The 26,793-nt window shown below is 61.9% G+C and overlaps 1 protein-coding gene across 1 annotated transcript in view; it reads left to right on the forward strand.

The window, feature by feature from the left end:
- HMCN2 (hemicentin 2) overlaps positions 1–26,793 on the forward strand; it is a gene marked incomplete at its 5' end in the record, with an annotated part of 137,643 nt that overhangs the window by 91,636 nt on the left and 19,214 nt on the right. Inside the window, 30 exons of the mRNA XM_081102896.1 lie at positions 712–854; positions 1,216–1,366; positions 2,248–2,466; positions 4,339–4,452; positions 4,845–5,032; positions 5,868–5,964; positions 6,766–6,927; positions 7,032–7,145; positions 8,208–8,410; positions 9,055–9,136; positions 10,204–10,335; positions 11,979–12,122; positions 12,209–12,368; positions 12,454–12,578; positions 13,005–13,188; positions 16,474–16,571; positions 17,018–17,284; positions 17,813–18,003; positions 18,419–18,500; positions 18,589–18,725; positions 19,247–19,388; positions 19,475–19,619; positions 20,349–20,476; positions 21,261–21,417; positions 22,229–22,350; positions 23,048–23,212; positions 24,573–24,680; positions 25,007–25,141; positions 25,482–25,616; positions 26,594–26,784. Of these exons, the coding sequence (XP_080959022.1) occupies positions 712–854; positions 1,216–1,366; positions 2,248–2,466; positions 4,339–4,452; positions 4,845–5,032; positions 5,868–5,964; positions 6,766–6,927; positions 7,032–7,145; positions 8,208–8,410; positions 9,055–9,136; positions 10,204–10,335; positions 11,979–12,122; positions 12,209–12,368; positions 12,454–12,578; positions 13,005–13,188; positions 16,474–16,571; positions 17,018–17,284; positions 17,813–18,003; positions 18,419–18,500; positions 18,589–18,725; positions 19,247–19,388; positions 19,475–19,619; positions 20,349–20,476; positions 21,261–21,417; positions 22,229–22,350; positions 23,048–23,212; positions 24,573–24,680; positions 25,007–25,141; positions 25,482–25,616; positions 26,594–26,784 (4,421 nt within the window). The remainder of the gene's footprint in view (positions 1–711; positions 855–1,215; positions 1,367–2,247; positions 2,467–4,338; positions 4,453–4,844; positions 5,033–5,867; positions 5,965–6,765; positions 6,928–7,031; positions 7,146–8,207; positions 8,411–9,054; positions 9,137–10,203; positions 10,336–11,978; positions 12,123–12,208; positions 12,369–12,453; positions 12,579–13,004; positions 13,189–16,473; positions 16,572–17,017; positions 17,285–17,812; positions 18,004–18,418; positions 18,501–18,588; positions 18,726–19,246; positions 19,389–19,474; positions 19,620–20,348; positions 20,477–21,260; positions 21,418–22,228; positions 22,351–23,047; positions 23,213–24,572; positions 24,681–25,006; positions 25,142–25,481; positions 25,617–26,593; positions 26,785–26,793) is intronic.

Consider the following 26,793-nt stretch of genomic DNA (forward strand, 5'->3'; position numbering starts at 1 on the left):
TGTTTTTGGTGGTTGTGGTTTTTAAATATATTTTTATTGATTTCAGAGAGAAAGGGGGAGGGAGAGAGATAGAAACATCAATGATGAGAGAGAATCATTGATGGGCTGCCTCCTGCGCGCCTCCTCCTGGGGTTCGAGCCCACAACCCAGGCATGTGCCTTTGACCGGAATCGAACCCAGGACCCTTCCATCTGCAGGCTGATGCTCTATCCACTCAGCCAAACCAGCTAGCGTGCCAATGGCCATGTGGCTATTAATTACATCATTTGCTTAATATAATTCACTTAATATAAACTTACGTTGCTATGAAGAAAGCTCCTAGATTTTTTTTTACTTTAATAATTCTTTATTGTTTAAAGTATTACGTATGTCCTCTACTTCCCCCCGTTGGCCACCTTACGCTCCTAGATTGATTGAATTTCGAGCCTGGCAGGAGGGCTCTGTCCCGGCTGCCTGTGCCCTTTCTCACCACCATCTGACACGTCTAAGCCCCCAGAGGGGCAGGGCCAGGCCAAATGATTTCAGGGGTCTGACACGGCCCGGCCCACTGGCCGGACGTTCCCCACCCCCGCCCTAAGCGAACGGCCCCAGGAGTGGATCCGTCTCCAGGCCCCTGTTCCTCCACTGTCCGGAGCCAGCCCCCCATTCCTGGGCCCAGGGTGAGTGCCCCCTCCCCAGGCCGGCTCCTCAGACCCCCTTTGCGATTTGCAGTCCCCCCTTCCATCTCCAAGGACGACTCCATGGGGGAGGCCGGTGTGAAGGAAGTGAAGACCAAGGTCAATAGTACCCTGACCCTGGAGTGCGAGTGCTGGGCGGCGCCCCCGCCTGCCATCAGCTGGTACAAGGATGGACGGGTGAGCGGGCCCCCGGGCAGCCTCAGGTTCTCTCCTCTGGGTCCCCCGGGCCCTGCTCGTTACCTTCCAGTAGAGACAGGCAAAGCACCTGGCCCCAGAGCTGGGCTGGGCCCTGCCTCGCTCTTTACATGCTCATAGGAAATCCCACTCTTTTAAAAGGGAACAGGTCTCATTAACGTTAAACTTTATAGTCACCCATTTAATTCTCTTCCGACTGTTGTCATCCGGGTTTGGTTTTACCAGGTTTTCAGGGTGTCCTCCCATTTTGTCGGGTGTTTAAAACCTTGTTGGAATCTACGTATACTTGTCCGGGTGCTTACCCCCATTTGCGATCCCCGTTCCGCCTCTTCCCTCCTCCCAGCCCGTGGCCCCCCACGCGCGGCTCCGCGTCCTGGGCGAAGGGCGGCTGCTGCAGATCCAGCCCACGCAGGTCTCAGATTCGGGGCGGTACCTGTGCGTGGCCACCAACGTGGCCGGCGAGGACGACCAGGACTTCAACGTGCTCATCCAGGGTGTGTGGGGACCAGCAGGGCCTGGTGGGGGCAGGGGACCGTGGGACTGGGCGGCAGGGCCGGGGGCGGGGGTGTCTGCTTCAGAGTCGCTGGCAGGAGGGCTCTGTCACGGCTGCCTGCCCGCCCCCCCTTTTTAATATATTTTTGTTGATTTCAGAGAGAAAGGGTGAGACAAGAGAGATAGAAACATTAATGATGAGAGAGAATCATTGATTAGCTGCCCCCTGCACATCCCCTACTGGGGACCGAGCCCACAACCGGGGCATGTGCCCTGACCGGAAATTGAACCGTGACCTCCTGGTTCATAGGCCGATGCTAACCATTGAGCAACGCCAGCCGGGCGGCCTGTCCCCTTTCTCACCACCATCTGGCATGTCTGGCCCCCAGAGCCTGGCCTGGGCTCTTCCATTCACTGACTTTGTGGCCTGGGGACATCATTGCCCCCAGGCCTTGGTTTTGCCTTTGTAACATGTGGGTGGCTGAATGGGGTGGCCTGGAGGGGCGCCTCAGTTCTGAAAGCCCATGATTTTATCCTCTGGGCTCCAGTAAACAGGCTGGCTAAAGCTCAGGATCTGGCTCCCTCCCTTGAAAAAAACCACCTTGTCAGAAGTCTGGCGTCCATTAGACATGAGCTGCGGTGGGCAGGAGCCTCAGTCCAGTGCCCAGCATAGTCATTGCTCAATAAACACTCATTGCAAAAAAAATAAAATAAAAAACCACTAGTTGAAGGGATGAGTGAACTTTAAAAACGCCTTGACCTACGGGATGGGCTCACACAGTGCAATGTCCACTCCCAGGGGAGGCTGGGACGGGGTCCTTTGAGCAGAGGTCCCTCTCCATCCCACGCTGTGAGTGGTAATGCCTTTGTCGCCCCTCCCCAGTGCCCCCCATGTTCCAGAAGGTGGGTGATGCCAGTGCCACCTTCGAAACCCTGTCCTGGGAGGAGGAGGCCCGGGGCGGGGTGACGGAATACCGGGAGGTCGTGGAGAACAGCCCCGCATACCTGTACTGCGACACCAACGCGGTCCCGCCCCCGGAGCTCACCTGGTACAGGGAGGACCAGCCCCTCTCGGCCACCGACGGGGTGTCTGTCCTGCAAGGTAGGCCGGGGCTGCGCAGAGAAGTCGGGGCATTTGCAGGCAGGGACCGGGGTCACACCTGCATCGGAGCTGGTCCTCTCAGCTGCCCTCCTGCCGGTCCTCTGGGCGCCCCCACGTGCTGCTTGCTGTGTGGCCTCAGGCACGGCCTTTGACAGGTTGGGCCTTCGCCGCCTCTGTAATCCGGGGCTGGCAGTTCTCTGGGCTTCGAGATCTGCGATGTCCGGAAATAAACCACTAACGCTGGCGTCTTTCTTAGAGGGGGCCGCTGCTGCTGCTGCTTTTTTTTCTTCTTCTAATTGGTTTCAGAGAGGAAGAGAGAGGGAGAGACAGAAACATCGATGATGAGAGAGAACCATTGATCAGCTGCCTCCTGCACACCCCCTAGTGGGGATCGAGCCCACAGCCCGGGCATGTGCCCTGACCGGGCATCGAACCGTGACCTCCTGGTTCATAGGCCGATGCTCAACCACTGAGCCGCACCAGCTGGGCAGGAGCCGCTTCTTTATTGGCTTCTCGTGATCATCCCAACAGTGGACAAACCTCCCACGGGGCTGAGGGCCACACCGGGGCCAAACTCGGGCCCTTGTGACCTTTGCTTTCCTTTTACTGCTTTATATGTTTGTTTAAGGTGATTCAGTTTTTTTAAAAAAAACAACCCTTTTATTTAGAATAGTTTTTTTTCTGTGGAGGATTTTGAATTAAAAGGCTCTGAATGCCTGGCTTCCCTGCGGCTGGCCGAGCTCCCTGGGGTAGAGCAGACCTGGGAGAAGTTCCAGGCACAGAGCCCTGTTGTGTCTCAGGGGGCATTCGGTGGTCTCCCGGCTCAGGATTTGCCCCGGGTCCTGCCAGGCGTGGGCAGTGCTGGGGCCGGTGCGGGCGGGGCCGAGGGAGGTGAGGTGGGGCACGGGGTGCTACTGAGCAGGGTCACCCCAGGGCATGTACTTTGGCTCTTGCAAAAGAAGGTGGCCTCAGAGATCCGAGAGGGGCAGCGCTTGCTGACAGCTGTTTGCTCCTGTCAGAACCCCTGGATTGACCCCCTCGCCTCCTCTCGGACCGGGACACTGGCCCCAATCCCGGGTACACAGAGACCTCAGTCACATGCTGCTCCCTGGCCACAGCCCCCGGCCCTCTGTCCTGCCATAAACCTTCAACCCCACCTTGAACTCTGACCCTGGCCACTGACTCCCAAGCCCGAGCACATAGATTAACCTCACACATAAATGACCCTGACAGTGGCCCCTCCCTCCCTCCTTAATCATGACCGCTGTCCCCTGGCTCTGCATGTAATGAGCCCCTAGTTCCAACCCTGGTCACAACCCCCTCCCCCCCCCCCCCCACACACACACACCCAGCCTGGGCCAGCGAGCCCCTGACCGAGAATGTGAGCACACAGTGACCCTCCCTCGGCCCCTGCTAGAGACCAGCTCCAGCCCTCAGAGATGCCAGGGTCTGGCCCTGGCAGGCTCTGGATCACAGAGGGTCTCAGATGACAGCTGCTAGCAACATCCACCCCCAACTGCCACAGCCCCCAGCTGCCTCTTTGCCTCCCAAGAGCCTCTGCCCAGCTCTCTGGCCCTTCCCTCTGCCCTCGTCAAGGAGCTGGGCTCAGCACTGTGGGGTGCTCTTGGGAAGCCTCGGTTTTTCCATCTGTGAGATGGGAGTGTTTCCAGCACCGAGTCAGAGAGCAGGGAGGTGCAGCCAGGCCTGGTGCCCGAGCCCCGAGAGCTGGGCGGGGCGGGCAGATGCTCTCCATTTCACAGATGGGGGGTGGGGGGGAGGGTGATGTGTCCCAGGTCCCCTACGAGGAAGGAGCAGGTTTCCTCACCTTTGCTCAGGCCTCTGTCCCCCCTCCCCCCATCCCTCTCCCCACAGGAGGCCGGGTCCTGCAGATCCCCCTGGTGCGCGCGGAGGATGCTGGGAGGTACTCGTGCAAGGCCTCCAACGAGGTGGGCGAGGACTGGCTGCACTACGAGCTGATGGTGCTGAGTGAGTGGCCGGCCTTGGGGGTGGGAGGGGGGTGTCATGTCTGTAGGCTCCGTGAGCCCCCCCCCCCCAGGAGTCACATGGTCTGGCAGGACTTGGAGGTTGATAATGTAGGGGTTGTGAGCTTGGGCTCTGAAACCAGACAGGACTGGGTTCAAACTCCAGGTGAGCTGCTTCCTAGCTGTGTGACCTTAGCGGTTAGTTCACAGCCCTCTCTGTGCCCCAGATTCCTTAGCTGCACCAGGGCCTGGGAGGACTGGGGGAGTGGGGCACAAGGAGCCCCAGCCAATGCCTGGCACCAAGCGCTGCTCTCACCTCCATGCCTACCCCCCCCCCCCCCCAGGGACCTTTCCCAGGGAGGCTGCCTGCTCCTCACCCTCCTCTCCCCCACCCAGCCCCACCTGTGATCCCGGGGGACACGGAGGAGCTGGTGGAGGAGGTGACCGTCAATGCCAGCAGCACTGTCAGCCTGCAGTGTCCAGCCCTGGGCAACCCCACGCCCACCATCTCGTGGCTCCAGAACGGGCTGCCCTTCTCCCCGAGCCCCCGGCTGCAGGTCCTGGAGGACGGGCAAGTCTTGCAGGTCAGGGCGCCCCCGCGTGGCGAAAGGCAGCAGCTGCCGAGGTTCAGTGCTGCTGGCCCGGGACCTGGAGCTGCCGTTACCTGAGCCAAATGAGGTCCCTTGCCCGAGAGCCTGCGGGAGCTCCCGGGCTTCATTCACCCCCCCCCCGCCCCCCCCCCCAGATGCGTGGCCACCACCACCATGTGCCTCGCGGGCAGGCACGGGCAAGCGTAGCGCCTGGGAATTCTGCTGATGTCACACCTACAGCCAGTGCGGCTCAGGGCCCTGGGCAGCACCCTTGGCCACCCAGTTTCTAGACACAGCTGCCCGGGACCCCTGCAGCTCAACACAGCAGAGGGCAGCCTCCTCTGGGCGGGGGGAGACCATCGCGTTTGCTATAGGGGGTCACCCAGCCCAACCTCACACCCCCCTCCTGAGTGTCACAGAAAGCCCTAGACCAGTGGTTCTCAACCTGTGGGTCCCGACCCCTTTGGCAGTCGAACGATCCTTTCACAGGGGTCGCCTAAGACCATCCTGCAGATCAGATATTTACATGATGATTCATAACAGTAGCAACATGACAGTTATGAAGTAGAAATGAAAATAATTGTATGGTTGGGTCACAACATGAGGAACTGTATTTAAAGGGCCAGAAGGTTGAGAACCACTGCCCTGGACGGGCGTGGGGTGTGCGTGCCCATCAGTGGTGCCCCTACACGCCGCTCCATGTAGACAGGTGGCCTCCTGCGGGGTTCCTCCTGGTGCCCGCCGTGCCTGGTGTGGTGAGGGGGTCCCTCCCAGTGGTTCCTGGGAAGGGGGACCACAGCCACCAGGCGCCCTCTCTCTGCACCCACAGGTTTCCACGGCAGAGGTGGCCGACGTTGCCAGCTACATGTGTGTGGCCGAGAACCCGGCGGGCTCCGTGGAGAAGCTCTTCACACTTAGGGTGCAAGGTGAGCTGGGCAGGGCAGGTGGCCCCCTGGGGCTCCCTGGCTGAGGAGGGGCTGGTGCTCGGGCCCACTTGACCTGCTCCGTGGCAGGCACAGCACCTAGTCCCTCCCTGAGGGCACCACCTCGTGCTTCCTGTGTCCCAGGCCCCGAGGCTGCACCCAGAGGTTAGTCATCCTGGCCTGGCACCAGCCACATCCCAGGACAGAGAGGATCTGGGGGACCCCGATCACCCAGGGCCATCCCCAGATGACTCTAAGCCACTTTGGAGGTGGTCGGGGAGCGGCTCTTCGGGCCTTACGGCACCATGATTAAGCACTTACTGCGTACCTGGCCTGGGGCTGACTCCTTCCCGCAGAGCTTGGAGGTTAGCCCAACCCCACAGCTGCAGAGACAGAGAGGTCACCCAGTGGGGGTCCCCACCCCAGGGCTGGCCCTCTTGACCGCCGCATTCTTGTGACGCATGCCCCTCCGTGGCTGTGCGCTCGGCCTCCAGCTGTGGCCTCGGGAACAGAGGGGTGACAGCGTTGAGCACTCAAGGTCTAGGACTCAAACCTGAATTGATATTTGGCTCTGGCACTGGCCGGCTGAGTGGCCACGGGAGAGTGACTGTCCCTCTCTGGTCCCCACGCCCCGTGCTCCCATCTGTGAGCGGTGGTGGTGAGCAGGCAGCTGCACGGCGTTGCTCGACAGCGCGGCCAGCTGAGGCCGGGAGCTGAGTCCTGTGCTGCAGCTGTCGCTCTCCGCTCCCCTCCCCCCGGGCGCATCCTCAAGTGTCTTTCTTTATCCGGTGGCCACGGGGACAGTCCCACCGCACATCACGGGCCCGGACTCAGAGCAGGTCACCGCCACCCTCAACAGCAGCGTGTCCCTCCCCTGCGATGTCCGTGCTCACCCGAGCCCCGAGGTCACGTGGTACAAGGACGGCCAGGCCCTCTCCCTGGGCGAAGGCGTCTTCCTCCTGCCTGGTGGGTAAACTGAGGCTTGGGGTCCAGCTCTGAGGGGACCAGGCTGGGAGTCTGGGGGCAGCCCAGTTGCTGGTGCGAGGGGCTGACACCCCCCCCTCTGGCAGGCACCCACACGCTGCAGCTGGCCCGGGCGCAGCCGGCAGACTCTGGGACGTACATGTGCGAGGCCCTCAATGCCGCCGGCCGAGACCAGAGGCTGGTGCAGCTCAGCGTGCTGGGTATGTCCTGTCTGTCCCCCCCACCGGCACCCTCCCTGCTCCTTCAGGCAGCCCTCCGCCCCCACCCCTCAGGCAGCACTGCCGGGGGAGGACCCCGGGGAGCCTGGGGTGCCAAGCCTCCTGCAGCGACGGTGTCCAGCTGCAGACTTGGGAGGTTCGGGTCAGGGTCTGCAGACTGGATGCACTTGAATCTGAAACTCAGTGACCTTGGGCAAGTCGTGCCCGCTCTCTGAGCCTCAACTCTCATCTGTAGGTGCCAGTTGGCATAAGGACTAGTGGCAGTGGTCGGCAAACTGCGGCTCGCGAGCCACATGCGGCTCTTTGGCCCCTTGAGTGTGGCTCTTCCACAAAATACCGACTTCTGCACATGGGCCACGAAGTTTCAATCGCACTGTATGTGCGTGCCCGCACGTGGTATTTTGTGGAAGAGCCACACTCAAGGGGCCAAAGAGCCGCATGTGGCTCGCGAGCCGCAGTTTACCGACCGCGGAACTAACCGATGGGATGGGAAGTGAGCGCTTAGCCCCGGGCCTGGCCCAGTGAGCTCCCATGCCTGACTGACCACGGGGTTCTCCGCAGGGAGCCTGTCTCAGGCTCCTGGTCTTCAGGATCCTCTGGGGGAAAAGCTGGCCCAAGATGTCCTGAGCAGGACTCGCTGGAAGGTTCTTCCTAGGCCCGGGGCTGGTTCACCCATTTGTGTGTTCGCCTGCTCTGTGACGGACACTGCCAGGCCCCGTGGGCTCACAGCTGGCAGTGGGGCTTCTGCCTGGGTTTGCTGGAGGGACAGGCTGTGGGGACCCAGAGGGGCTCTCACACAGGGGGCCCGCCCTGTGTGGGACAGGGCCCAGGAGGCTGAGGCCCAGAGAGGGCAGGCGCTTTTCCCAGGTCACCCAGCAGGTCGTTGGCATGCTGCCCGGTTCTCTTCCTGACTCCCTGGGTCTGAGCCCTCCCTGGGGTGGGGTCCTTGTGGCCCTTGTGGGCTTCCATAGACTGTTACGGGGGCCAGGGCTGGGGAGGACATGGGGGAGGCGTGGCACTTACTCTGCTTGTCCCCTGGCCCAGTTCCCCCCACCTTCAGGCAGGCTCTCGGCGGCCCCCAGGATGGGTTCCTGGTGAGGGCAGGGGACAAGGCCGTTCTGAGCTGTGAGACAGACTCGCTCCCTGAGCCAGCCGTGACCTGGTACAAAGATGGGCAGCCCCTGGTCCTGGCGCCGCGGACCCAGACTCTGCAGGGTGGGCAGAAGCTGGTGATCCTGGACACCCAGGTGAGCCACCCGGGGGTATGGGCAGTCGTGGGCGGCCATACAGTGCCACCTCCTGGTCCTGGCGGGGGGCTGGGTGGCAGGACGTGGGGGCTGCTGCCTCCTCAGCCTGCAAGACCCCAAACCAAGTTGATTGGCAGCCTCCGGGTCTGGGGAGTGGGAAGAGTGCAGGCTCCACAGGAGCTTGCAGAATGACCTTGAGCAGGTCCCTTCTCCGCTGCCTGCCTCAGTTTCCCCAGGATCTGGAAGCTTTTTCCAGGCCCTTCACGTTCTAACTTCCTGGGAGTCAGTTCTGCCCGCCCCCTCTGGTGTGGGTTAGACAGTCACAGTGTTTGTTGGGTGTTGGCTGCTCCTGGGCTCCTCCCTCCTGCTCAGCCCCATCCCACAGCGAGGGGGCCTTTCCCACCAGGCTTGGCTGCACGCAGGCCCGGGAGGGGGTGGGGGTCTGGAGCCTGTCTTTCGCCTTACAGGGGCTCTCTTGCTTCTTGAGGCTCTTGGGAAAGGTCAGAGGGTCAGGTCTCCCCTTGACTTCCCAAGCAGGACCAGCATATCTGGGGAGTCCCTGCTCTGGCAGGTTCTGGGACCTGGATGTTTTGGGGGAGCCAGAGGAACCCAGCCCCATGCACACTGTGTGCTCTCCATCCCAGGTGTCAGACAAAGGTGTGTACAGCTGTAAGGTCAACAACACAGCTGGAGAGGCCATGCGGACATTCGTCCTCACCGTCCAGGGTAAGCTGGGACCCGTCTGCGAGCGATTTCATGGGATCCTTAGCAATACACAGGCTGCTGGGGATGGGAAGGGCAGCAGCTGGAAAGAGGTGGGGCTGCCCAGTGTTGAGGGAACAAGACCTGGAATTGAAAAGAGGAGGATCAGAAAGGGGCCTACCTCTCTCATCTATAAACCCAGACGTGAGTGGGGTAGCTGGGTTCCATGTGGAAATTTAGAGGCCCAGGATCCTTCCATCTTGTTGCTCTCCTGTCCCTAGGGTGTTATCCCTGTCCATGTGGTTGGAATTGGGACACAGTGTATCTTGTCCTAGCCCACAGGAAGCAGAAAAGAGCAGAAGTAGAATTGTTCCCTCTGCTTGCATTCCATTTGGTGAGAACTTAGGCAGCTGGCCACAGCAGGCTGCAAGGGAGGCTGGGAAATGTAGTTTCCACTTGAGCAACCATGTGCTCGCTACAATTGCTGTGCAAGATGGAGAAGACAGGTTGGGTAGACACCAGCTATTCGCTGCAAATAGCCAAGCAGTAGCGTCCCCACCAGGGAAGCAGTGGGAAGATCCAACCCTGAGCTATATTGAATACCATTGTTATAAACTATTGATACCATGCCTGCTGCTCAAAGCTCACACCCCTTCACCTGATGGCTGCCTTGATGAACGGTGGGCAGGGGGCGATGTCTGGTCCCTGAGGGCAATGGCAATTCACCTTCAGCACAGCTGTCTCTGTTCCAGTGGTGGCGGCTGCCTGGGGTACGTGACTTCCTCCTGGCTGAGCAGGAGAGTGTAGGGATTGATTAGTGATGTCTGTCCTGGCATAAGCTAGAACTGCTGAGCCGAGAGCCATGCACTTACCATCCTTGGGCTAAGCAGACCCTTCCTGGACTCTGCTCTGTAGATGTTTGGACCAGCCAGCTGCGGGTCCCACTTGTGAATAAACCAGCGCACATCCCCATCAATGGCAAAGCCTAACATACCAACTCCCGGCCGTGGGCAGGGCTTTCTCGAACATCTGAGAGGAAGGGAGGGAGGGCAGAGCCTTAAGACTCTGGGCATCTGGCCTTTCTCCTGCAGTGCCCCCAACGTTTGAGAACCCCAAGACGGAGACAGTGAGCCAGGTGGCTGGGAGCCCCCTGGTGCTGACCTGTGATGTCACCGGGGTCCCTGCCCCCAGGGTCACCTGGCTGAGGGACAGAATGCCCGTTGGTGAGTGCATCCGATTCTCCTTATCTTTTTAGTGCTAAGTACTCCTTTAATGAAATGACAGTGAAAGCCGGGGGAAACCCCATACCCACTACCCTTCGCTCCCCATTTCCCTCAGACCGCCCCCCACCCCCACCCCCACCCCCAGCTGTAGACAGCCACTTCCTGCTTCTGTCTGTGGGTTTGCCTCTTCTGTCCGTTTCACACAAATGGAAGCACACAGTGTGTGGCCTTTCGTGACTGGCTTCCTCCACTCAGCGTCGTGGGTTCAAGGTTCATTCGTGTTGTAGTGTGGGCCAGTTCTTCATTCTTTAAGTGAAATTAACTTCTGTTCTCCATCCTTTTTTATGAATGACTATTGCGTGGGCATGTCCCGTTTTCTCTGTCCGTGCGGCCGCTGGTGGACCGGGTGTTGCCACCTTTGGCTGTGATGACGCGTGTGCTGTGAGCATCCGTGCACGCGTGTTTGGGCGGCACGCACCTTCCTCCCTCGGGTTTCCGCCTGGGCGCGGGATTGCCTGGGCCCTCTTCTCTCTGACCTCCAGCGCTTGGCAACGCCGTTTCCTCCCTGAAACACCCACCCCGACTCCCCTGCCCACCTCCGCTGTCGCCTGGCTGGTTCTTACTCACCTTCACGTCTCAGCTGAGACGCCTCCTCCAGAAGGCCTGCCTGATTGCTCCTGGCTCCACCCGGGATGGTGCCTGTGTCCCGTCTTTGATGTCCTGAGCTCTCCTTGGGGACAGGGACTGTTTATGCATCTTCCATTCCCAAGCTCACAGTCGGACATGCAGTAGTTGCTCAATTTTGTGCTGAAGGGCTGGCCGGACAGATGATCTTGGGCAGGCGCAGTTAGAAGAGGCTTCAGGGCAGAGGCGCAGCTGGAGAGAGTGAAGGGGCAGCCTCTTGAGATGGAGGTGGGCGTGCAGCCTGAGCTGGAGCCCGGGGAAGCCCCCAGCTGGCCTGCGTCGGGGCAGTGAGTGGCTGGTTCACCGTGATCGGGAGCCTGGCTCGGTGGGAGGGGCGGGTGGAGCTGGAGAGAAGGTGGGAGGTTAAGTGGGCCTGAGTGGTGACAGAAAGAGGACCAGCGCCCGGCCAGTGTGGGTCAGTGTTGAGCACTGACCCTGAATCAAGAGGTCACAGTTCGATGGCTAGTCAGCGCACATGCCCGGGTTGCGGGCTCGATCCCCAGTGTGGGGCGTGCAGGAGGCAGCTGATCCATGATTCTCTCTCATCACTGATGTTTCTCTCTCTCTCCCTTCCTCTCTAAAACCAATAAACATATATTTTTTTAAAAAGAAAGAACGAGGACCAAGTCCCAGACACTAAGGAAGTGGGGTCCCTTGGGAAGAACTGTCCCGGTGGGAGGCAGTCGGGAGGGGCTGTCAGGAGCAGAACCAGGACCAGGCTGAGGAAAGCCATGAGGTGGATGGGGGGAGCCCTGCCTCTGCCTGGGCCTCAATTTCCCCGTGAACACAGGAAGCGGTGAGTGGCGCAAGGATTCCTGGGGTCTTTCCAGCTTTGTGTGTGGGGGGGGGGGTATGGACACCTCAGGAAGTCACATGACATTTGTGTCTGGGCCCAGCGGCAGCACCTGGGGTGGCGGGTCCGCGCAGGTGACAGCCCGGCCCGCCCGTCTGTCCCGCAGAGAGCAGCGTGGCGCACGGCGTGGTCTCCCGTGGGGGCCGCCTCCAGCTGAGTCGCCTGCAGCCGGCCCAGGCTGGCACCTATACGTGCGTGGCCGAGAACGCGCAGGCCGAGGCCCGCAAGGACTTCACGGTGGCCGTGCTGGGTATGTGTCCACCCTGCCCCCTGCCCGTGCCCTCCCCTCACGCTGCCCCTGCCGCGGCCCGGGCCTCACCGCAGCCCCTGCCGCAGTGGCCCCCCGGATCCGGAGCGCGGGTGCCCCACAGGAGCACAGCGTCCTGGAGGGGCAGGAGGTGCGGCTGGACTGCGAAGCTGATGGGCAGCCACCGCCCGAGGTGGCCTGGCTGAAGGACGGCCGCCCGCTGGGCCAGGGCGTGGGCCCCCACCTCCGGTAAGGCCTGGCCTGTGCCCTCCCCGCCCCGGCGGCAGGGGGCCACCCCTCACGCACCTGCCCCCGGCTCCCCCTCCCCGCGCAGCTTCTACCTGGACAGCAGCTCCCTGGTGCTGAAGGGCCTGATGGCCTCGGACTCGGGCGCCTACACCTGCGTGGCCCACAACGCGGCGGGGGAGGACGCCCGGCTGCACACCGTGAGCGTGCTGGGTGAGCGGCGAGGGGCGACGAGAGGCGGGCACCGTGGGGGCCTCCCCGGGCTCTGTCCGGGGCATGTGGAGGGTGATGCGAGTGTAGCATTCGGGAGGCCTGGTTCAAGCCTCAGCCATGCCCACCTGTGGGCCCGGGCACATGTGACCTCTCTGGGCCTCGGCCGCGTCCTCAGACCAGAGGCGCCACTGCAGCCAGGGGTCAGCGGGGGGCTGGAGGATAAAGGATGGTGAGAAGGGAGCCCAGGGCGGGGGGTGGGGTGAGACTGTGGCCCCCAGGCATGCCCGCATTCCTTCCCTGGGTGGATGGGGCAAAAGTCTAGGCATTGTTGCCGCCTCCCAGACCCTCCTTGGGAGAAACCCCTGCCCTCCCCAGAGCCCCTCTGTAGACCCCCTCACTGCCCCTTTTTTCTCTCCCCACCCCCAGTGCCTCCCACCATGGAGCAGGGGACAGAGGGCGCAGGGCCCCTGGTGCACAGGGCTGGGGAGCTGGTGACCATGGCGTGCCCGGTCCGGGGCTCCCCGCCCATCCACATGAGCTGGCTCAAGGACGGCCTGCCCCTCCCGCTCTCCCAGCGCACCCACCTCCACGGCTCCGGCCGCATCCTCAGGTGAGGGAGCAGCTCCTGGCCGGCCAGCCGGTGGATCGCAGGCCCGACACCTCCCGACAGCTGGGCCTTGTTCACAGCTGGGCCTTGTTCACCTGCACATGCGCGGCCTTCAGAGGGGGAGGCCGCAGCACGTACCAGTGAGAGCGTAGGAATCGCTCTTCAGGACGCACTGATTCAGGCAGGATCCCTGAGTGTTCTGTTAGGAGGCAAAGGCGATGGGTATTTCTGAGACAGGGAAGGGGAACGGTACGCCATGGAGGGAAGGCGTCGCGATGGGCAACAGCGTAACACGGGGATGTCAACGCTAAACTGTTTTTACTTTCCAGCCCAGTTGTCACATAACTGTTTTCTTATCTTCTGCAAACAGTGCTGCCCCAGGCCCAGTCCAGAGGTACCTTGCCCTGTTTAACACCCCAAAGATTTGAGACAGAAGACACGCAAGGAGCCAATTTCTCTGGCACAGCCGCTCCGCTCGGCTCTGTCTTAAAGTGGCTCCTCTTATATTGTTGTTTACAGGCTTTATAGAAATTATATAAACGTACAGTTTCATGAGGGGGAAAGTGAGAGGACCCCACCCCCAAATGAAACTCCAGAGATGAAAGGGGCCTCCTGTCCAGAGGCTCTCACAGCCTAACGGGGGAGGCACAGATCCAGGGCGGGACATCTGGTTGTGCCCGACCCAGCCTGGCCTGGGGTGGAGGAAATCAGGGAAGGCTTCCTGGAAGGAGGTGCATGAGCAAAGCCTTCGTGCATTCAGCAAGGCTTGCAGATGCTTGCTGTTCCAGGCATAGCTCTGGGCACTGAGATGTAGTGAGCAGGATAAAGGCCCTGCACCTGAGGTTTTGGAGGTGGAGGGAGATGGAAATCAAACATCCTATCTAATAATAGACAAACATGGTAATTGACCATACCTTTGGCTCCCATTGGCTAATCAGCGTGATATGCAAATTAACTGCCAACAAAGATGGTGGCTAATTTGCATACTGCAGGCAGGGCGGGACAGCGCCATCCTGCCTGCCCTGCCACCATCCGGGCCTGCTATCTGTGACCCAGGATGGCCGGGCGGTGCAGCAGCAGTTGGCCGGCCCACCCGGGTGTCCCGTGTGCGACCCACCCTGGGGTGGCGCCCCAACCCCCGGATCGGCCCTGCTGTGTGCATGACCCAGGGAGCGGGGCAGTCACCGAGGGATTGGGCCTGGCATCTCCCACCCAGGGAGCGGGCCTAAGCCAGCAGGTGGTCATCCCCCGAGGGGTCCCAGACTGCAAGAGGGCACAGGCCAGGCTGAGGGACCCCCCCTCCCCTAGTGCACAAATTTTTGTGCACCAGACCTCTAGTATAAAAATGAAATCTCGCAAGGGACATGTGCTCTGAACAATAAGGTAAGGTGAGAGGATGGGAGGCGTCACGGAGGGTGCTGTTTTAGGGGGTCAGTGAAAGGCACTCAGATAGTGTGCCACTGGAGTGAGACCAAAGGAAGTGAGAAGGCAAGGCGAGAGGATCCGTGGGGAAGAGCGTCCAGGCAGAGGGAACAGCGTGTGCCTGTGCATTCCAGGCACGGAGGAGAGGGGTGCGGGGGAGGGAGGTCAGATGACCTGGGATCTGCGGGTCCTTAGGAAGATGTGTCTTCCTGCGGAGAGGGAATGCCGAGAGGCAGCGAAGCATCATGATGTAACGTCCTTTCTTGTGGCAAAAATGCACCTGATAGAAAACTTGGCCTTTGACCATTTTAAGTCTGTCATCGAGTGTGCGGTTTTACCCGTATTGAAGTGCGGAGTGGCATGCAGGGCATTCACACTGTCGTGCCACCATCACCTCCATCCATCTCCAGAACTTCCTCCTCTTCCCAAACTGAAACTCTGTCCCCATGAAGCAGTCACTCCCATCCCGCTCCCCACCCCCACCCCCGGTCCCTGGCTCCCACCATCTCCTTCCTCTCTCTCTCTCTGGATTTGGCTCCTCCAGGCCCCTCCCATGAATGGAGTCAGACAGTATTTGTCTCTGTGTCTGGCTCATGTCACTCAGCATTGTGCCCCCCCCCGCCCCCCGGCTGCACATCATGATACCCCAGTAGCAGGTGTCAGGACCCCTTCCTGTAAGGCTGAGGGACGCTCACTGGGGGGATGGACCACATTTCGCTCCTCTGTCACCTCTCGGTGGACACTTGGGTTGCTCCCACCTTGGCTGCTGTGAGTGATGCTGCCGTGAGCACAGGTGTACAAGTATCTCTTCGAGTCTTCGCTTCAGTTCTTTCGGGTGATGACTTGAGTTTTTACACGGTCCTTCCGGCTGCTGTGTGGACAGCAGGCTGTGGGGTCAAGGGCAGAGCAGGGAGGCGAGACCCAGTGCGGCCTGGACCAGAGCCTGCGGTGAGGCGGGCAGAGGTGAGCGACAGGGAGGAGTTGACTTGATCCGAGGCTCCCATCGGGGACCCTGTGCTCTGAGATGGGCCCGCTGTGGAGGGACAGGTGGAGGGGAGAGACCCGAGTCCTGCTGGAACATGGCGGGTTTGGGAGGCTCTCAGGCGTCCAGGCAGGATGGTGACCAGGCGTTTGTGGAGAGAGCCGTGTGGGACTGTCGGCAGCAGGTGGCGTTGGGAGCCAGGACTGGCTGCGGCCCCGGCCACCAGGGTGAGCAGCGGCTCAGGAGGAGTGGGTGAGGTGAAAGGGGGCTCGACAGAAAGTGGGGCACACAGTGGACGACTGGTGAGTCCTGAAGATGAGGAATGATCTAGAAGAGAGGGGGTGGAGGAGTCCCGGCTGGCGTGGCTCAGTGGTGGAGCGTGGGCCTATGAACCAGGAGGTCCCGGTTCCATTCCCGGTCAGGGCACATGCCCGGGTTGTGGGCTCGGTCCCCAGTGGGGGGCGTGCAGGAGGCAGCTGATCACTGAGTCTCTCTCATCACTGATGTTTCTCTCTCTCTCCTCCCTTCTTCTCTGAAATCAATAAAAATATATATTTTTTTTAAAGAAAGAAAAGGGGTGGGAGGCAGGCCGTCCTAGGCGGGCAGTGGGCTCCGGAGGGGGAGGAGGCAGCCGGCTGTGGAATGAGATGGTGGAGGAGGCATCGGGGCCGGGGCCGGGCCGGGGCGTCTGGGCCGCTATTCTGAGAGCACAGGGAGCCAGGAAAGGCGTTGAAACAGAGGCGGGACCTGCTCAAGTTTGTGTCTCAGAGCCGCCCTTTGACTGGCAAGCCTTTGGGAGGCAGACTGAGAAGGGGGGAGGGGAGGGACCTTTGCACTGAGCCCCCCTTCTCTGCCCTCTCTCCCCCTGTTCTCGAGGGGCTCAGGATTTCCCGGGTGCAGTTGGCAGATGCCGGCGTCTTCACCTGTGTGGCTGCCAGCCCCGCCGGCGTGGCCGACAGGAACTTCACCTTGCAGGTGCACGGTATGGAGCAGGGGCATGCCCTGGTCTGTCCTCGGCCTTGGGGTGTAAGAATGAAGGCCCGTGTGAGCAAACACGGCGACTCGGTCTGATCCGTTCACCTCCCGAGTAGTCGCTGGACACCGTGGGGTGCCAGGAACTTGCCAGGCACTGGGGTACAGCAGTGAGCAGAGGTGGCCACTGCCACTAGGAGGGCAGGGCAGGACACCGCTTTGTAAAGAGGCGACCACAGTCCCAGGGGACTGGTGCTGCGAGGGGAAGGTCAGGGAGCTGGGGGAGCACAGAGCAGGCGCTGCACCCGGCCTCAGGCATTCCAGGAAGGCTGCCTGGAGGAGGTGAGGCCTAAGGCGAGGACTGGAGAGGAGAAGGGATTGTCCAGAGCGATGGTCCAGGGGAGGGCCACCTGGCACGGGGTGAAATGACGCGTGCCCACCCTCTGCCCTGCACAGTGCCCCCTGTCCTGGAGCCGGCGGAGTTCCAGAACAATGTGGCAGTGGTCCGTGGCTCCCCGGTGGTCCTCCCCTGTGAAGCCCAGGGCAGCCCCCTGCCCCTAGTGTCATGGATGAAGGACGGGGAGCCCCTGTTCCTCCAGAGTCTTGAACAGGGGCTGGGCCTGCAGCTGGAGACGGCGGGAGCTGAGGACTCGGGGACCTACTCCTGCGTGGCCGTGAGCGAGGCGGGGGAAGCACGGAGGCATTTCCAGCTGATGGTGATGGGTGGGTCATCTGCCCCCAGCGCCAGCTTCCCTGGGCCAGGGAGGGGCGGGCGGGCCTGGGGGGGGGGGCGGGTGCTGGAGGAGGAGGAGAGCGAGCCGAGTGCCCCAGGGGCCTGCAGCGGGGCTTGGGGAGCAGGCAGCGGGGGTGCTGCATTCTCCTGGGGCTGCCTGCTCAGTCCTGTCCCCAAACCATGTAAAGTGGGCAAGAGCCGCTGAAACCTGGGCGGGCGTGGAGTCCTGCGTCTCAAGCACAGGAGTTCTCCAGTGCCGCTGTGTATGAGAAACATGTGTGCCCATTGTGCCTGCTCCACACTGTGTCCTTGTTAGTGTTAAAGCAGGAGGAACTGTCCCAGGCAGAGGGGCCATGGTTTCTCCGTTCTTAGGGCCTCCCGCACACCCCGCCTGCCTGTTTATGGCTCTGCCTGCTCTGTCCACTGCCAGCACCTGGACGGTAGGGGCGGGGGATGCACCCCGGCTCCCACTTCTCCAACAAGGGCCCCACCGCTGATGCAGGCGTGGCGTTTCACAGATCCCCCCCACATCGAGGACTCGGGCCAGCCCGCAGAGCTGTCGCTGACCCCTGGTGCCCCCTTGGAGCTTCGCTGTGATGCCCGGGGCACCCCCTTGCCCAACATCACCTGGCATAAGGACGGGCAGGCCCTGAACAGCCAGGAGGACAGCAGAGGGACTGGGCAGCGGCTCCGGGTGGAGGCTGTGCAGGTGCTGCTGTCTTGCCTGCTATTGGGGGAGGGGGAGAGAGGGTCCCAGCAGCATCTGGCAAGGTTTGGCTGAGCTTCTCCTCTTTGTGAGGTAAGGATGTGGAGATGGCCCACCTGGGCCACCTGGGCCATGCCCTCAGGAGCTCCCAGCCCGGTCAGAGCCAAGGCTGATGCAGAAACCATATAACCAGAGGAGGGCTGGTGCAGTCAGGGGGGACTTCTTGGAGGAGGCAGGCTTTGCCCTAGCCCGAAAGCAAGGGTGAGATGGAGATAGAGAAGAAGCATCCCAGGGAGGGGAATAGGTGGGTTGGAAAGTGGGGTGGCAAGCTCAGCGGGGTCCTTAGTTGTAAAGGAAGGAGGCCAGGAGGTAGGCAGCCTGAGGCCAGGGGTGGCTGCTTACCCTGCTCCGTCCCCAGGTGGGTGATGATGGGCTGTACACTTGCCTGGCCCACAACCCTGCTGGCGAAATCGAGAAGAGCTTCCGGGTCAGGGTTCAAGGTAGGGGTGTCAGGGGCGGGCAGGAGAGGGAGGCAGGATGGGCCCTGCAGGGGAAGGTCCATCGCTCATGCTCTCTCTTTGCCCCCAGCCCCTCCAAACGTTATTGGGCCCCGAGGCCCCCGCTCTGTGGTTGGCCTGGCCCCGGGGCAGCTGGTTCTGGAGTGCTCCGTGGAGGCGGATCCCGCCCCCGAGATTGAGTGGCACCGAGATGGCATCCTGCTGCAGGTGGGTGCCAGGCTGGGGGCTCAGGGGCACCTCCTTCTGTCCTGCTCAGGCCCAGACCCTGACCTGCCTGCACCAGCACTTGGCACACCTGCCGCTGCTGTTCTCCCCACTGCTATTGTCCCCACATAGTGGATGGGGACCCCGAGGCAAGGCTCGGGTGTGGGCGCAGGGCTTCTGACGACTCCCGTGTTCTTCCCATTGCAGCTTTGAGCGACACTGAGTGCTGTGTGCCCCGGGCCAGTTACTGAGCTTCTCTGGGCTCACCCCTGAAACGGGGGGCTCGCTGCTGGGCACCCAAGGAGTGTAGTCCTTCTGGTGGAAGGTCCCACTCCTGTATGAGCATAAGCCCCCCCGCACCCTCCCAGTGGGCATCAGGCCAGGGCTACAGGCCAGCCCACAATGGCCGAGGCCACTGCCCACCCCCCCGCCCCCATTCCTGGGTCCTCTCTGGCTGGTGCCGGGGGATATGCCCGGTCCAGCCCAGCACTGACCAGGGTCTCTCCACCCCGGGGGGTCTACAGGCAGACGCCCACACCCAGTTCCCAGAGCAGGGCCGGTTCCTCCAGCTGCAGGCCCTGAGCACGGCCGACAGCGGCAACTACAGCTGCACAGCCCGCAACACCGCGGGCAGCACCAGCGTGGCCTTCCACGTGGAGATCCACAGTGAGTGGGCCTGCCCCACCCGCCCTGCCCACTCCCCTCCGCGTCGCCGGCTCCCGGAACCCGCCCCCTCTGTGCCCCTCCTCCAGCGGTGCCCTCCATCCAGCCGGGACCACCAGAGGTGAACGCCTCCGTGAACCAGACCGTCCTGCTGCCCTGCCAGGCGGAGGGGGCCCCGCCACCCCTCATGAGCTGGCGGAAGGACGGGGCCCCCCTGGACCTTGGGAGCCCCAGGTGAGAGTTGGAAGGGGAAGGTCTCAGGTACCGCTTTGCAGGTCATAAACAGAAACCCACCTGCGTGGTTAGAGCAGAAGGTGACTGTATGTATCGTTGGGCCACGGGTGCGCTCAGAACCCAAGGATAGGCATGCCTGTTTGTCAAGAGCGTCTCGAACCCCTGGTGGCTGTCTGTCTGTCTGTCTGTGTGGTTTGATCCTTTGGTGCTCATCTCTATTTCTGTGGGTGGGGGCGGGGGGGCTTCCTGCCTCTCTCTCTCTCTCTCTCTCATAATCAATTTTTTCTGCACCTTCTTTCACAGAGATGGCTCCCTGTGGCCCCCAAGTTAGAGTCCTCAGTTCACACAACCTGCAGAGCCTAGAGAGCTGTCTGGGAGCCCCAGTTCCAAATTCCCAGGGCAGGGAATTCCATTGGCTCAGCCTGAGTGACGTGTTCCTCCTCAGTCCAATCAGCTGGGGCTGGGGGCGGGGTTACACAGAACTGACATGACCCCTTTCGAAGGGACCATTCTTAGATCTAGAGGCCATTCTCAGACAGGTGGGTGCCTCTGCCTGCTGACTCTCGGGGAGAGGCGAGGCCCAGGTAGAAACCCAGGAGGCCCGAAGCAGCCTCTTGCCCTTCCTGATGCTGGGTTGGGGGGTGCACAGCTGTGGCCCCATTAACCTCAGCCTCACAGATGCGGAACTCGGGGTTGGGTCTCCATGGCAACCCCTCCCTCCGGTTCCAGATTGCAGGTTCTGCCCGAGGGTTCCCTGAGGATCCAGCCAGTCCTTGCCCAGGACTCTGGCCACTACCTCTGCCTGGCGTCCAACTCTGCGGGCTCCGATCGGCAGGCCCGTGACCTCCGGGTCTTCGGTAGGTGGACAGGGGAAGGTGTGTTCCTTGCCTTCAGCATCCACCCCGTGATTGGACTGGGTCCTGCTTAGTGTCTGGGTCCTTCTAGCATCAGCAGCCAACAGCAATGGTCTCCAAATGTTTCTGACCACGAAGCTCATTAGTAAAATATGCTCAAAAGATGGATTTTTATACATATGTTACATACACTCACTATTATGCTATTATTTTTATTGATTTCAGAGAGGAAGGGAAAGGGAGAGAGAGAGATAGAAATATCAGTGATGAGAGGGAATCATTGATCGGCTGCCTCCTGCATGCCCCACACTGGGGATCGAGCCTGCAACCCGGGCACATGCCCTTGACCAGGAATCGAACCGTGATCTCCTAGTTCATAGGCCGACGCTCAACCACTGAGCCACTGGGCTATGCTATTACACTGAGCGTGATAAAACACACAAGATATAAAACATTTGCAAGGATAAGACTCAGAATCGCCGAACCGGGCGCTCTGGCCTGCTTTCCCACTCCAACCCATCCCCTTGGAGGCCGTGTGCGGGGCCCCAGCCTGGGCCAGGCTGGTGGGGGCTGTGACAGCCTGGAGGTCTCTTCCAGGACAGGCAGTTAGGGGTCGCCAGCCTCTGGGGTGAGCAAAGGCCCATCACCCCAACTTTGGGAGCCCGTGGGAGTTCCCCAAGGGGCTTTCCTCCCGCCTCCTCTCCCTGCTTCCTGGGGGGTTGAAGTGGTGGGGTCCCCGGGCCTCCCCCGTCCCGCACACGGTCTCCTGACACTGCTCTCTCCTCAGAGCCTCCCGCCATCGCCCCCAGCCCCTCCAACCTGACCCTGACAGCCCACACCCCCGCCTCGCTGCCCTGCGAGGCCAGCGGCTCCCCCAAGCCCCTCGTGGCCTGGTGGAAGGATGGACAGAAGCTGGACTTCCGCCTGCAGCAGGGCGCCTACCGGTACTGAGCGTCCTTCTGGGACCACCTGAGCCGCTCGGGGTGGGGAAGGGCATACCCATCTCAGAGGGCGGCCCGGGTCAGGGGCATGCTCCAGGCTCAGCAAAGCCACCACCATCCTCGGGGCGGGGGGGGGACGGGGGGGGGTCTTGGGGGGAGGGGAGCCTTCGCACTGAGATGTCCGGCAGGGCGTGGGGGCATTTGAGACACAGCCAAGCAGAAAACACACGCCCTTTAAAGCCATGACAGTCACAGCTTAGACACATTCCTGAAGCCCGAGTTCATGCTGGAGAGCCGGACCCAGGGTCCCCGCTGGAGCCTGGGTCTCCCCGCTTCTCGAATGTGGCTGATGCGGGAGTGGTCGCCGGGGGGGGGGGGGGGGGGGAGGGGGGGAGGGGCCAGCTCACCAGGTCACTGGCCAGGCGTTCTCTGTGCCCGGTGCCAGTCACCGCGGAGGCCTCCGCTCGGCAGGTCTCAGGAGACACGGCGGGACGACCGGGGCTGCAGCTGCCGTTAGAGAAGCTGTCGCCACGGGCAGGCAGCATGGAGGTTGTAGAGGAACAAGGATGAAAGCGGAAATGGCCCCCTGACTAGGCCTTTGGAGGTGGAAACTTCTCAGAGAAACTTCTAGAACCAGGGCTAGGGGCCAGAGACAGGAAAGGAAAATAGTCATGAGACACCCCCCCACCCCCCACCCCCCTACACACCCCTCAACCTTCCAGATTCGCGGGACAGGGAGACCATGGCTGGTTCGTCTCAGGTTAGCCAGGCCTATCACTCAGCAGCCAACTGTCTGTCTGTCCGTCCGTCCCAGGCTCCTGCCCTCCAATGCCCTACTCCTCGCAGCCCCCGGCCCCCAGGACGCAGCCCAGTTTGAGTGTGTGGTGAGCAATGAGGTGGGAGAGGCCCGCAGGCTGTACCAGGTGACCATCCACGGTGAGTTGAGATGGGGGCACGGGCCACCTCCTCCGGGAGGCCCTCCCTGATCCCACCCTGCCCACACTGACATAACCCCAGCTCCAGCACAGTCCCTGGCACGTGTGAGCTCGCAGGAGACACCCCTTCTGATCCAAAATGTTCTAAACCCAAATCTTACCTTGTCAGCACCTTGGTTAAAATCCCCCCTCCACTGCCCCCTGTCCTCATAGAATGCGAGGTGTCACCCTGGCCCTCGAGGCCCACTGACTCCTCCCCAGGTTAAGCTCGCCCCATGGCCTGCCTCATTCTGGGACCCAGTCTGCTGGGTGGCTTTCTGTTCCTCACCCCTGGGCCTTCACACATGCTGTTCCCTCTGCCGTGAGCACTGTTCCCTTCGCCCTTCACCCAGCCGACACCTGCCGCTCCAGGCTCAGGTTAAATGCCACGCCCCCTGCTCTGAGCTGCCACCAGCTCCCGCTCCCCGAGGTGCCTGGCTGGTGTCTCTGCAGAAAGCAGTTCATAACCATCCCTGTGCCTGTCGAAACATTGGTCCTGAGCGAGCGAGTGGGACCCCTCTCTGCTGCCCTCCCTCCGTGGCCCTTCGTCACTCATCTCACCATGGGTCCTAGTGTCCGTTCATGGCTTCCCTCCACCTGGCCACGCCGTGTGCTCCCCGGGACCGCGGCGGGGCCTCACGCCTGCGCTTGGGTTTCAGTGCCCCCCACCATCGCCGACGACCAGACGGACTTCACTGTGACCCAGATGGCCCCCGTGGTCCTCACGTGCCACAGCTCCGGCGTGCCCACCCCCGCGGTGTCCTGGAGCAAGGCAGGCCTCCCTCTGGGGGCCCGGGGGAGTGGCTATCGTGTCTCGCCTTCAGGTAAGCAAGGGGGACCCCAGGGAAGCTGCTGCTGAGGGGAGGCAGGGACCTGGGCAGAGAGTGCGATAGCAGCCCCTGGGCCGTGTGGCGGGGCCTGGCTCTGCCATTCCCTTGCTGTGTGACCTGGGAGAAACCCCTGGCCCTCTCTGGGCCTCAGTCTCCCATTCTGCACACTAGGGTGCTGCTGTCCTTCCGTGACTCTCTGATAACAGTTGGCAAACGAGTGCTGCTTCATGGCAAAGCGACGTGACCCGTAGCGACGAGTGTTTGCGCGCAGCCAGCTTGGTCTCCTTAGCGAGCGTGTAAACAGACGAGGCATGCAGCCCACTGGCCACGCGTTTGACATGCTTGTTGACCCCCAACCATAAAATTATTTTCGTTGCTACTTCATAACTGTAATGTTGCTACTGTTATGAATCGTCATGTAAATATCTGCTATGCAGGATGTGTTTTCATTGTTACAAATTGAACATAATGAAAGCACAGTGATTAATCACAAAAACAATATGTAATTATATATGTGTTTTTCCGATGGTCTTAGGCGACCCCTGTGAAAGGGTCGTTCGACCCCCAAAGGGGTCGCGACCCACAGGTTGAGAACCGCTGTTCTATGGAATTAGGGTGATTGCAGATGGTGACTTATAAAATATCTATTTATCAAAAAAGAAAAGTTGGCAACTTTATGGGGATTGAAGTGAAATGTACTTGCTGGTTAGTTGGTGAAATCCTCAAGTCAGAACCGCTGGCCGGGTCTGTGGCTTTTAAGCTCTCCCGGAGCCCCAGAGGCCCCCTCAGGCAGCGGTCACAGGAAGCCGGCCTGTGGGACAGCCCTGGTGCCTGGGGGCGGGGCCGGGGGAGCCGGGCATTCCCTTCCCCCCCCCCCCCCCCCCCGCAGGCTCTTAGGGCTCGTGGGACACAGTTAGAAACCACTTCACGTAACTGCTCAGGGGCAGCCTGTGGTCTCGAGAGGGAGGACAGGGGAAGCGGCAATCCAGGACACTTCCTGGAGGAGGCAAGTGCTAGGGCCTGGGGAGCTGTGGGTGGCCAGGGATTCCAGGTGGGCAGTGGCCGACCCTGGGACATCACAGCCAGAGGGTCTAGAGCACATCCCGATGCCTCATTGCACACGTGGGGAAACTGAGGCCCTGAGAGGGGAAGGGACTTGCCCACAGCTAGGCTTCGGGCAGGAGCAGAGGCAGGCCTGGACCCGGGTGCCCCAGGCTGCTTACCTGTGGGCAGGGAGGCAGGCCGACTGGCCGGGACCAGAGACACCGGGTCGGGGTATGGAAGACGGGCTGCCTCCGTCCCTGAGGACTTGTTTCCAGAACCCTCACCTCTGCGTGCCCCCTTCCACCTCCAGGCGCCCTGGAGATCGGGCAGGCCCTCCCCGTCCACGCCGGTCGCTACACCTGCACGGCCCAGAACTCCGCAGGCGTGGCCCGCAAGCACGTAGCCCTGACTGTGCAAGGTAGGGTGCCCGGTCCTTCGGCTCAGACAGCTGTAGCCCTGGGGGCAGGGGAGCAGGTAAAGAGCGAGAAGCAGCTGGGGCTAGGGGCGGGGGGGGGGGCGGGGTGGGGGGGGGCGGGGCGGGCAGGGAATGAGGACCCAGGTCCGATGCCCATTCCTGCCTGTGTTCTCATTCCTGGTGGGACTCTGGGAGGAAATCAGCCCTCCCGTGTCTTCCGTGCCCCAGTTTCCAGAACCTCCCGTCCTTTCTGGAGTCCTCTCTCCAGTGCTCGGGGCCCCCGGACGGAGGCCTGGGTGTGAAGGGTCCCCAGCCCCGTTCCCTTTCAGCCTCGCCCGTGGTGAAGCCGTTGCCCAGCGCGGTCCGGGCCCTGGTGGAGGAGGAGGTGCTGCTGCCTTGCGCGGCCTGGGGTGTCCCCCGGCCCAGCATCGCCTGGCAGAAGGAGGGGCTCAGCATCCCTGAGGGTGAGTCTGCACTGAGCCCAGAGCCTTAGGGAGGAGGGCAGAAGGGGCTGGGGTCCTCCTCCCCCCGGGCTCTCTGCAGGCCTGCCCACCCCCCTTCCCCTCCTGCACCCACAGCCCGAGACTGGGCCTGAGCGCTCAGTGGCTGGGCTGGAGGTCGGAGAGGGGACAGCCTGGCTGGGCTCTGGGTCCAGCTTCCACACTCCCTCTGTCCCCGCATCACCCTGTGACCGCGGTGTGTCACCTGCTGCCTGACCTGACGGAACAGCCCAAGCCACCCTCCTGCCCTTCTCAGGGGTCCTTCGGCCCCAGCCCCCAGCCAGTTTCTTCCCACCCAATCCAGGAAAGGGTACCCAGGTCCTACCCAGCGGACAGCTGCGGATCACCCACGCCCGCCCAGAGGATGCCGGGAACTACTTTTGCATCGCCCAGAACAGCGCGGGCAGTGCCGTGGGCAAAACTCGGCTGGTGGTGCAAGGTGGGCCCGGGGAGCGGCTTCGAGGCTCCCAAGGGCCCCTCGCTTCTCCGCTGGCTCTGATCCCAGGGGGAGAGGGAGGGGGGTTATCCCTGTGTCTTCCCCAGGGGCACCCCAGCACCGTCTGTGGGTCTAGAAGGAATTCGGAGAAAATGTTGCGCCCAGGTCTGACTTCAGATGGTAGCTCGGTGCCCCTGACTCCCAGCCTCTAATGGGACATGAATCTCGCCAGCCCTTGTTCGTTCCTGTAGCAACAGTCACTTCTGTCCCTTCTCCTGCACCAGCGCCGTTGCACGTGTGCGCGCCTTAGTCTGATGATGGTGGTCTCCAGAGATAGAGGAGGCATCGCTGGCCCCACATCCGCACGGCAGCCGGGAATGTTCGGTGTGGGCCGGGCCTGCTGTAACCCAGCGCCAGCTCTGGGGGCGGCTTGGGGGCTGTCCCTGTGGGCGGCTGTGCACAGCTGGGGTCGGACGTTGGCTGGGAGCCCCGAGGGGCGCCTGGCTCCAGGCCTCCTCCCCAGCCTCCTTGCCCAGTGCACTCCTCTTCCCTGCGCCTCGGAGCATCACTACCGTCACCAGTGGGCCAGGCACCACGCCTGCCGGGCCAGTGGCCTGCCCCCTTCCCCCTGCTCCCGCGTAGCTCCTCCCCAGGGAGGAAGGCGCCAGCAGAAGGGACCTGTGCCCACGTGCAGCCTGGCCAGGGAGGCCTCTGTCCGGAAGCTGTGGTCACTGCATGTGTCTGAGTGTGGTATACGCGCACGTGCATGTGTGTGCAAGGAGGCCACCCTCTCACAGCTCTTCTGAAAACTCGAGCCCCCAATTGTCCAGACCATGGGCCATGGTCTGTGCCCAGAGAGTTGGTGGAAGCAGCAGATGGGGGTGAAAGAAGGGACTGAGGGGTGTGCCAAGGGCCCGGGGGCAGGAGCAGCCCACCCTCACCCAGCCCCAGTCCCCGAGTGGGCCTGCCTGTCCCCACAGTTCCTCCCGTGATCGAGACCGGCCTCCCCGACCTGGCCACCACCGAAGGCTCCCACGCCCTCCTTCCCTGCACCGCTCGGGGCAGCCCCGAGCCGGACATCACCTGGGAAAAGGACGGCCAGCCTGTGTCCGGAGCTGAGGGCAAGTTCAGCATCCAGCCATCCGGGCAGCTGCTGGTGAGAAACTCAGAGGTGAGACTC

The sequence above is a fragment of the Myotis nattereri genome (genome assembly GCF_964212035.1).
Source record: "Myotis nattereri genome assembly, chromosome: 12".
In the NCBI taxonomy this organism is placed as follows: Eukaryota; Metazoa; Chordata; class Mammalia; order Chiroptera; family Vespertilionidae; genus Myotis; species Myotis nattereri.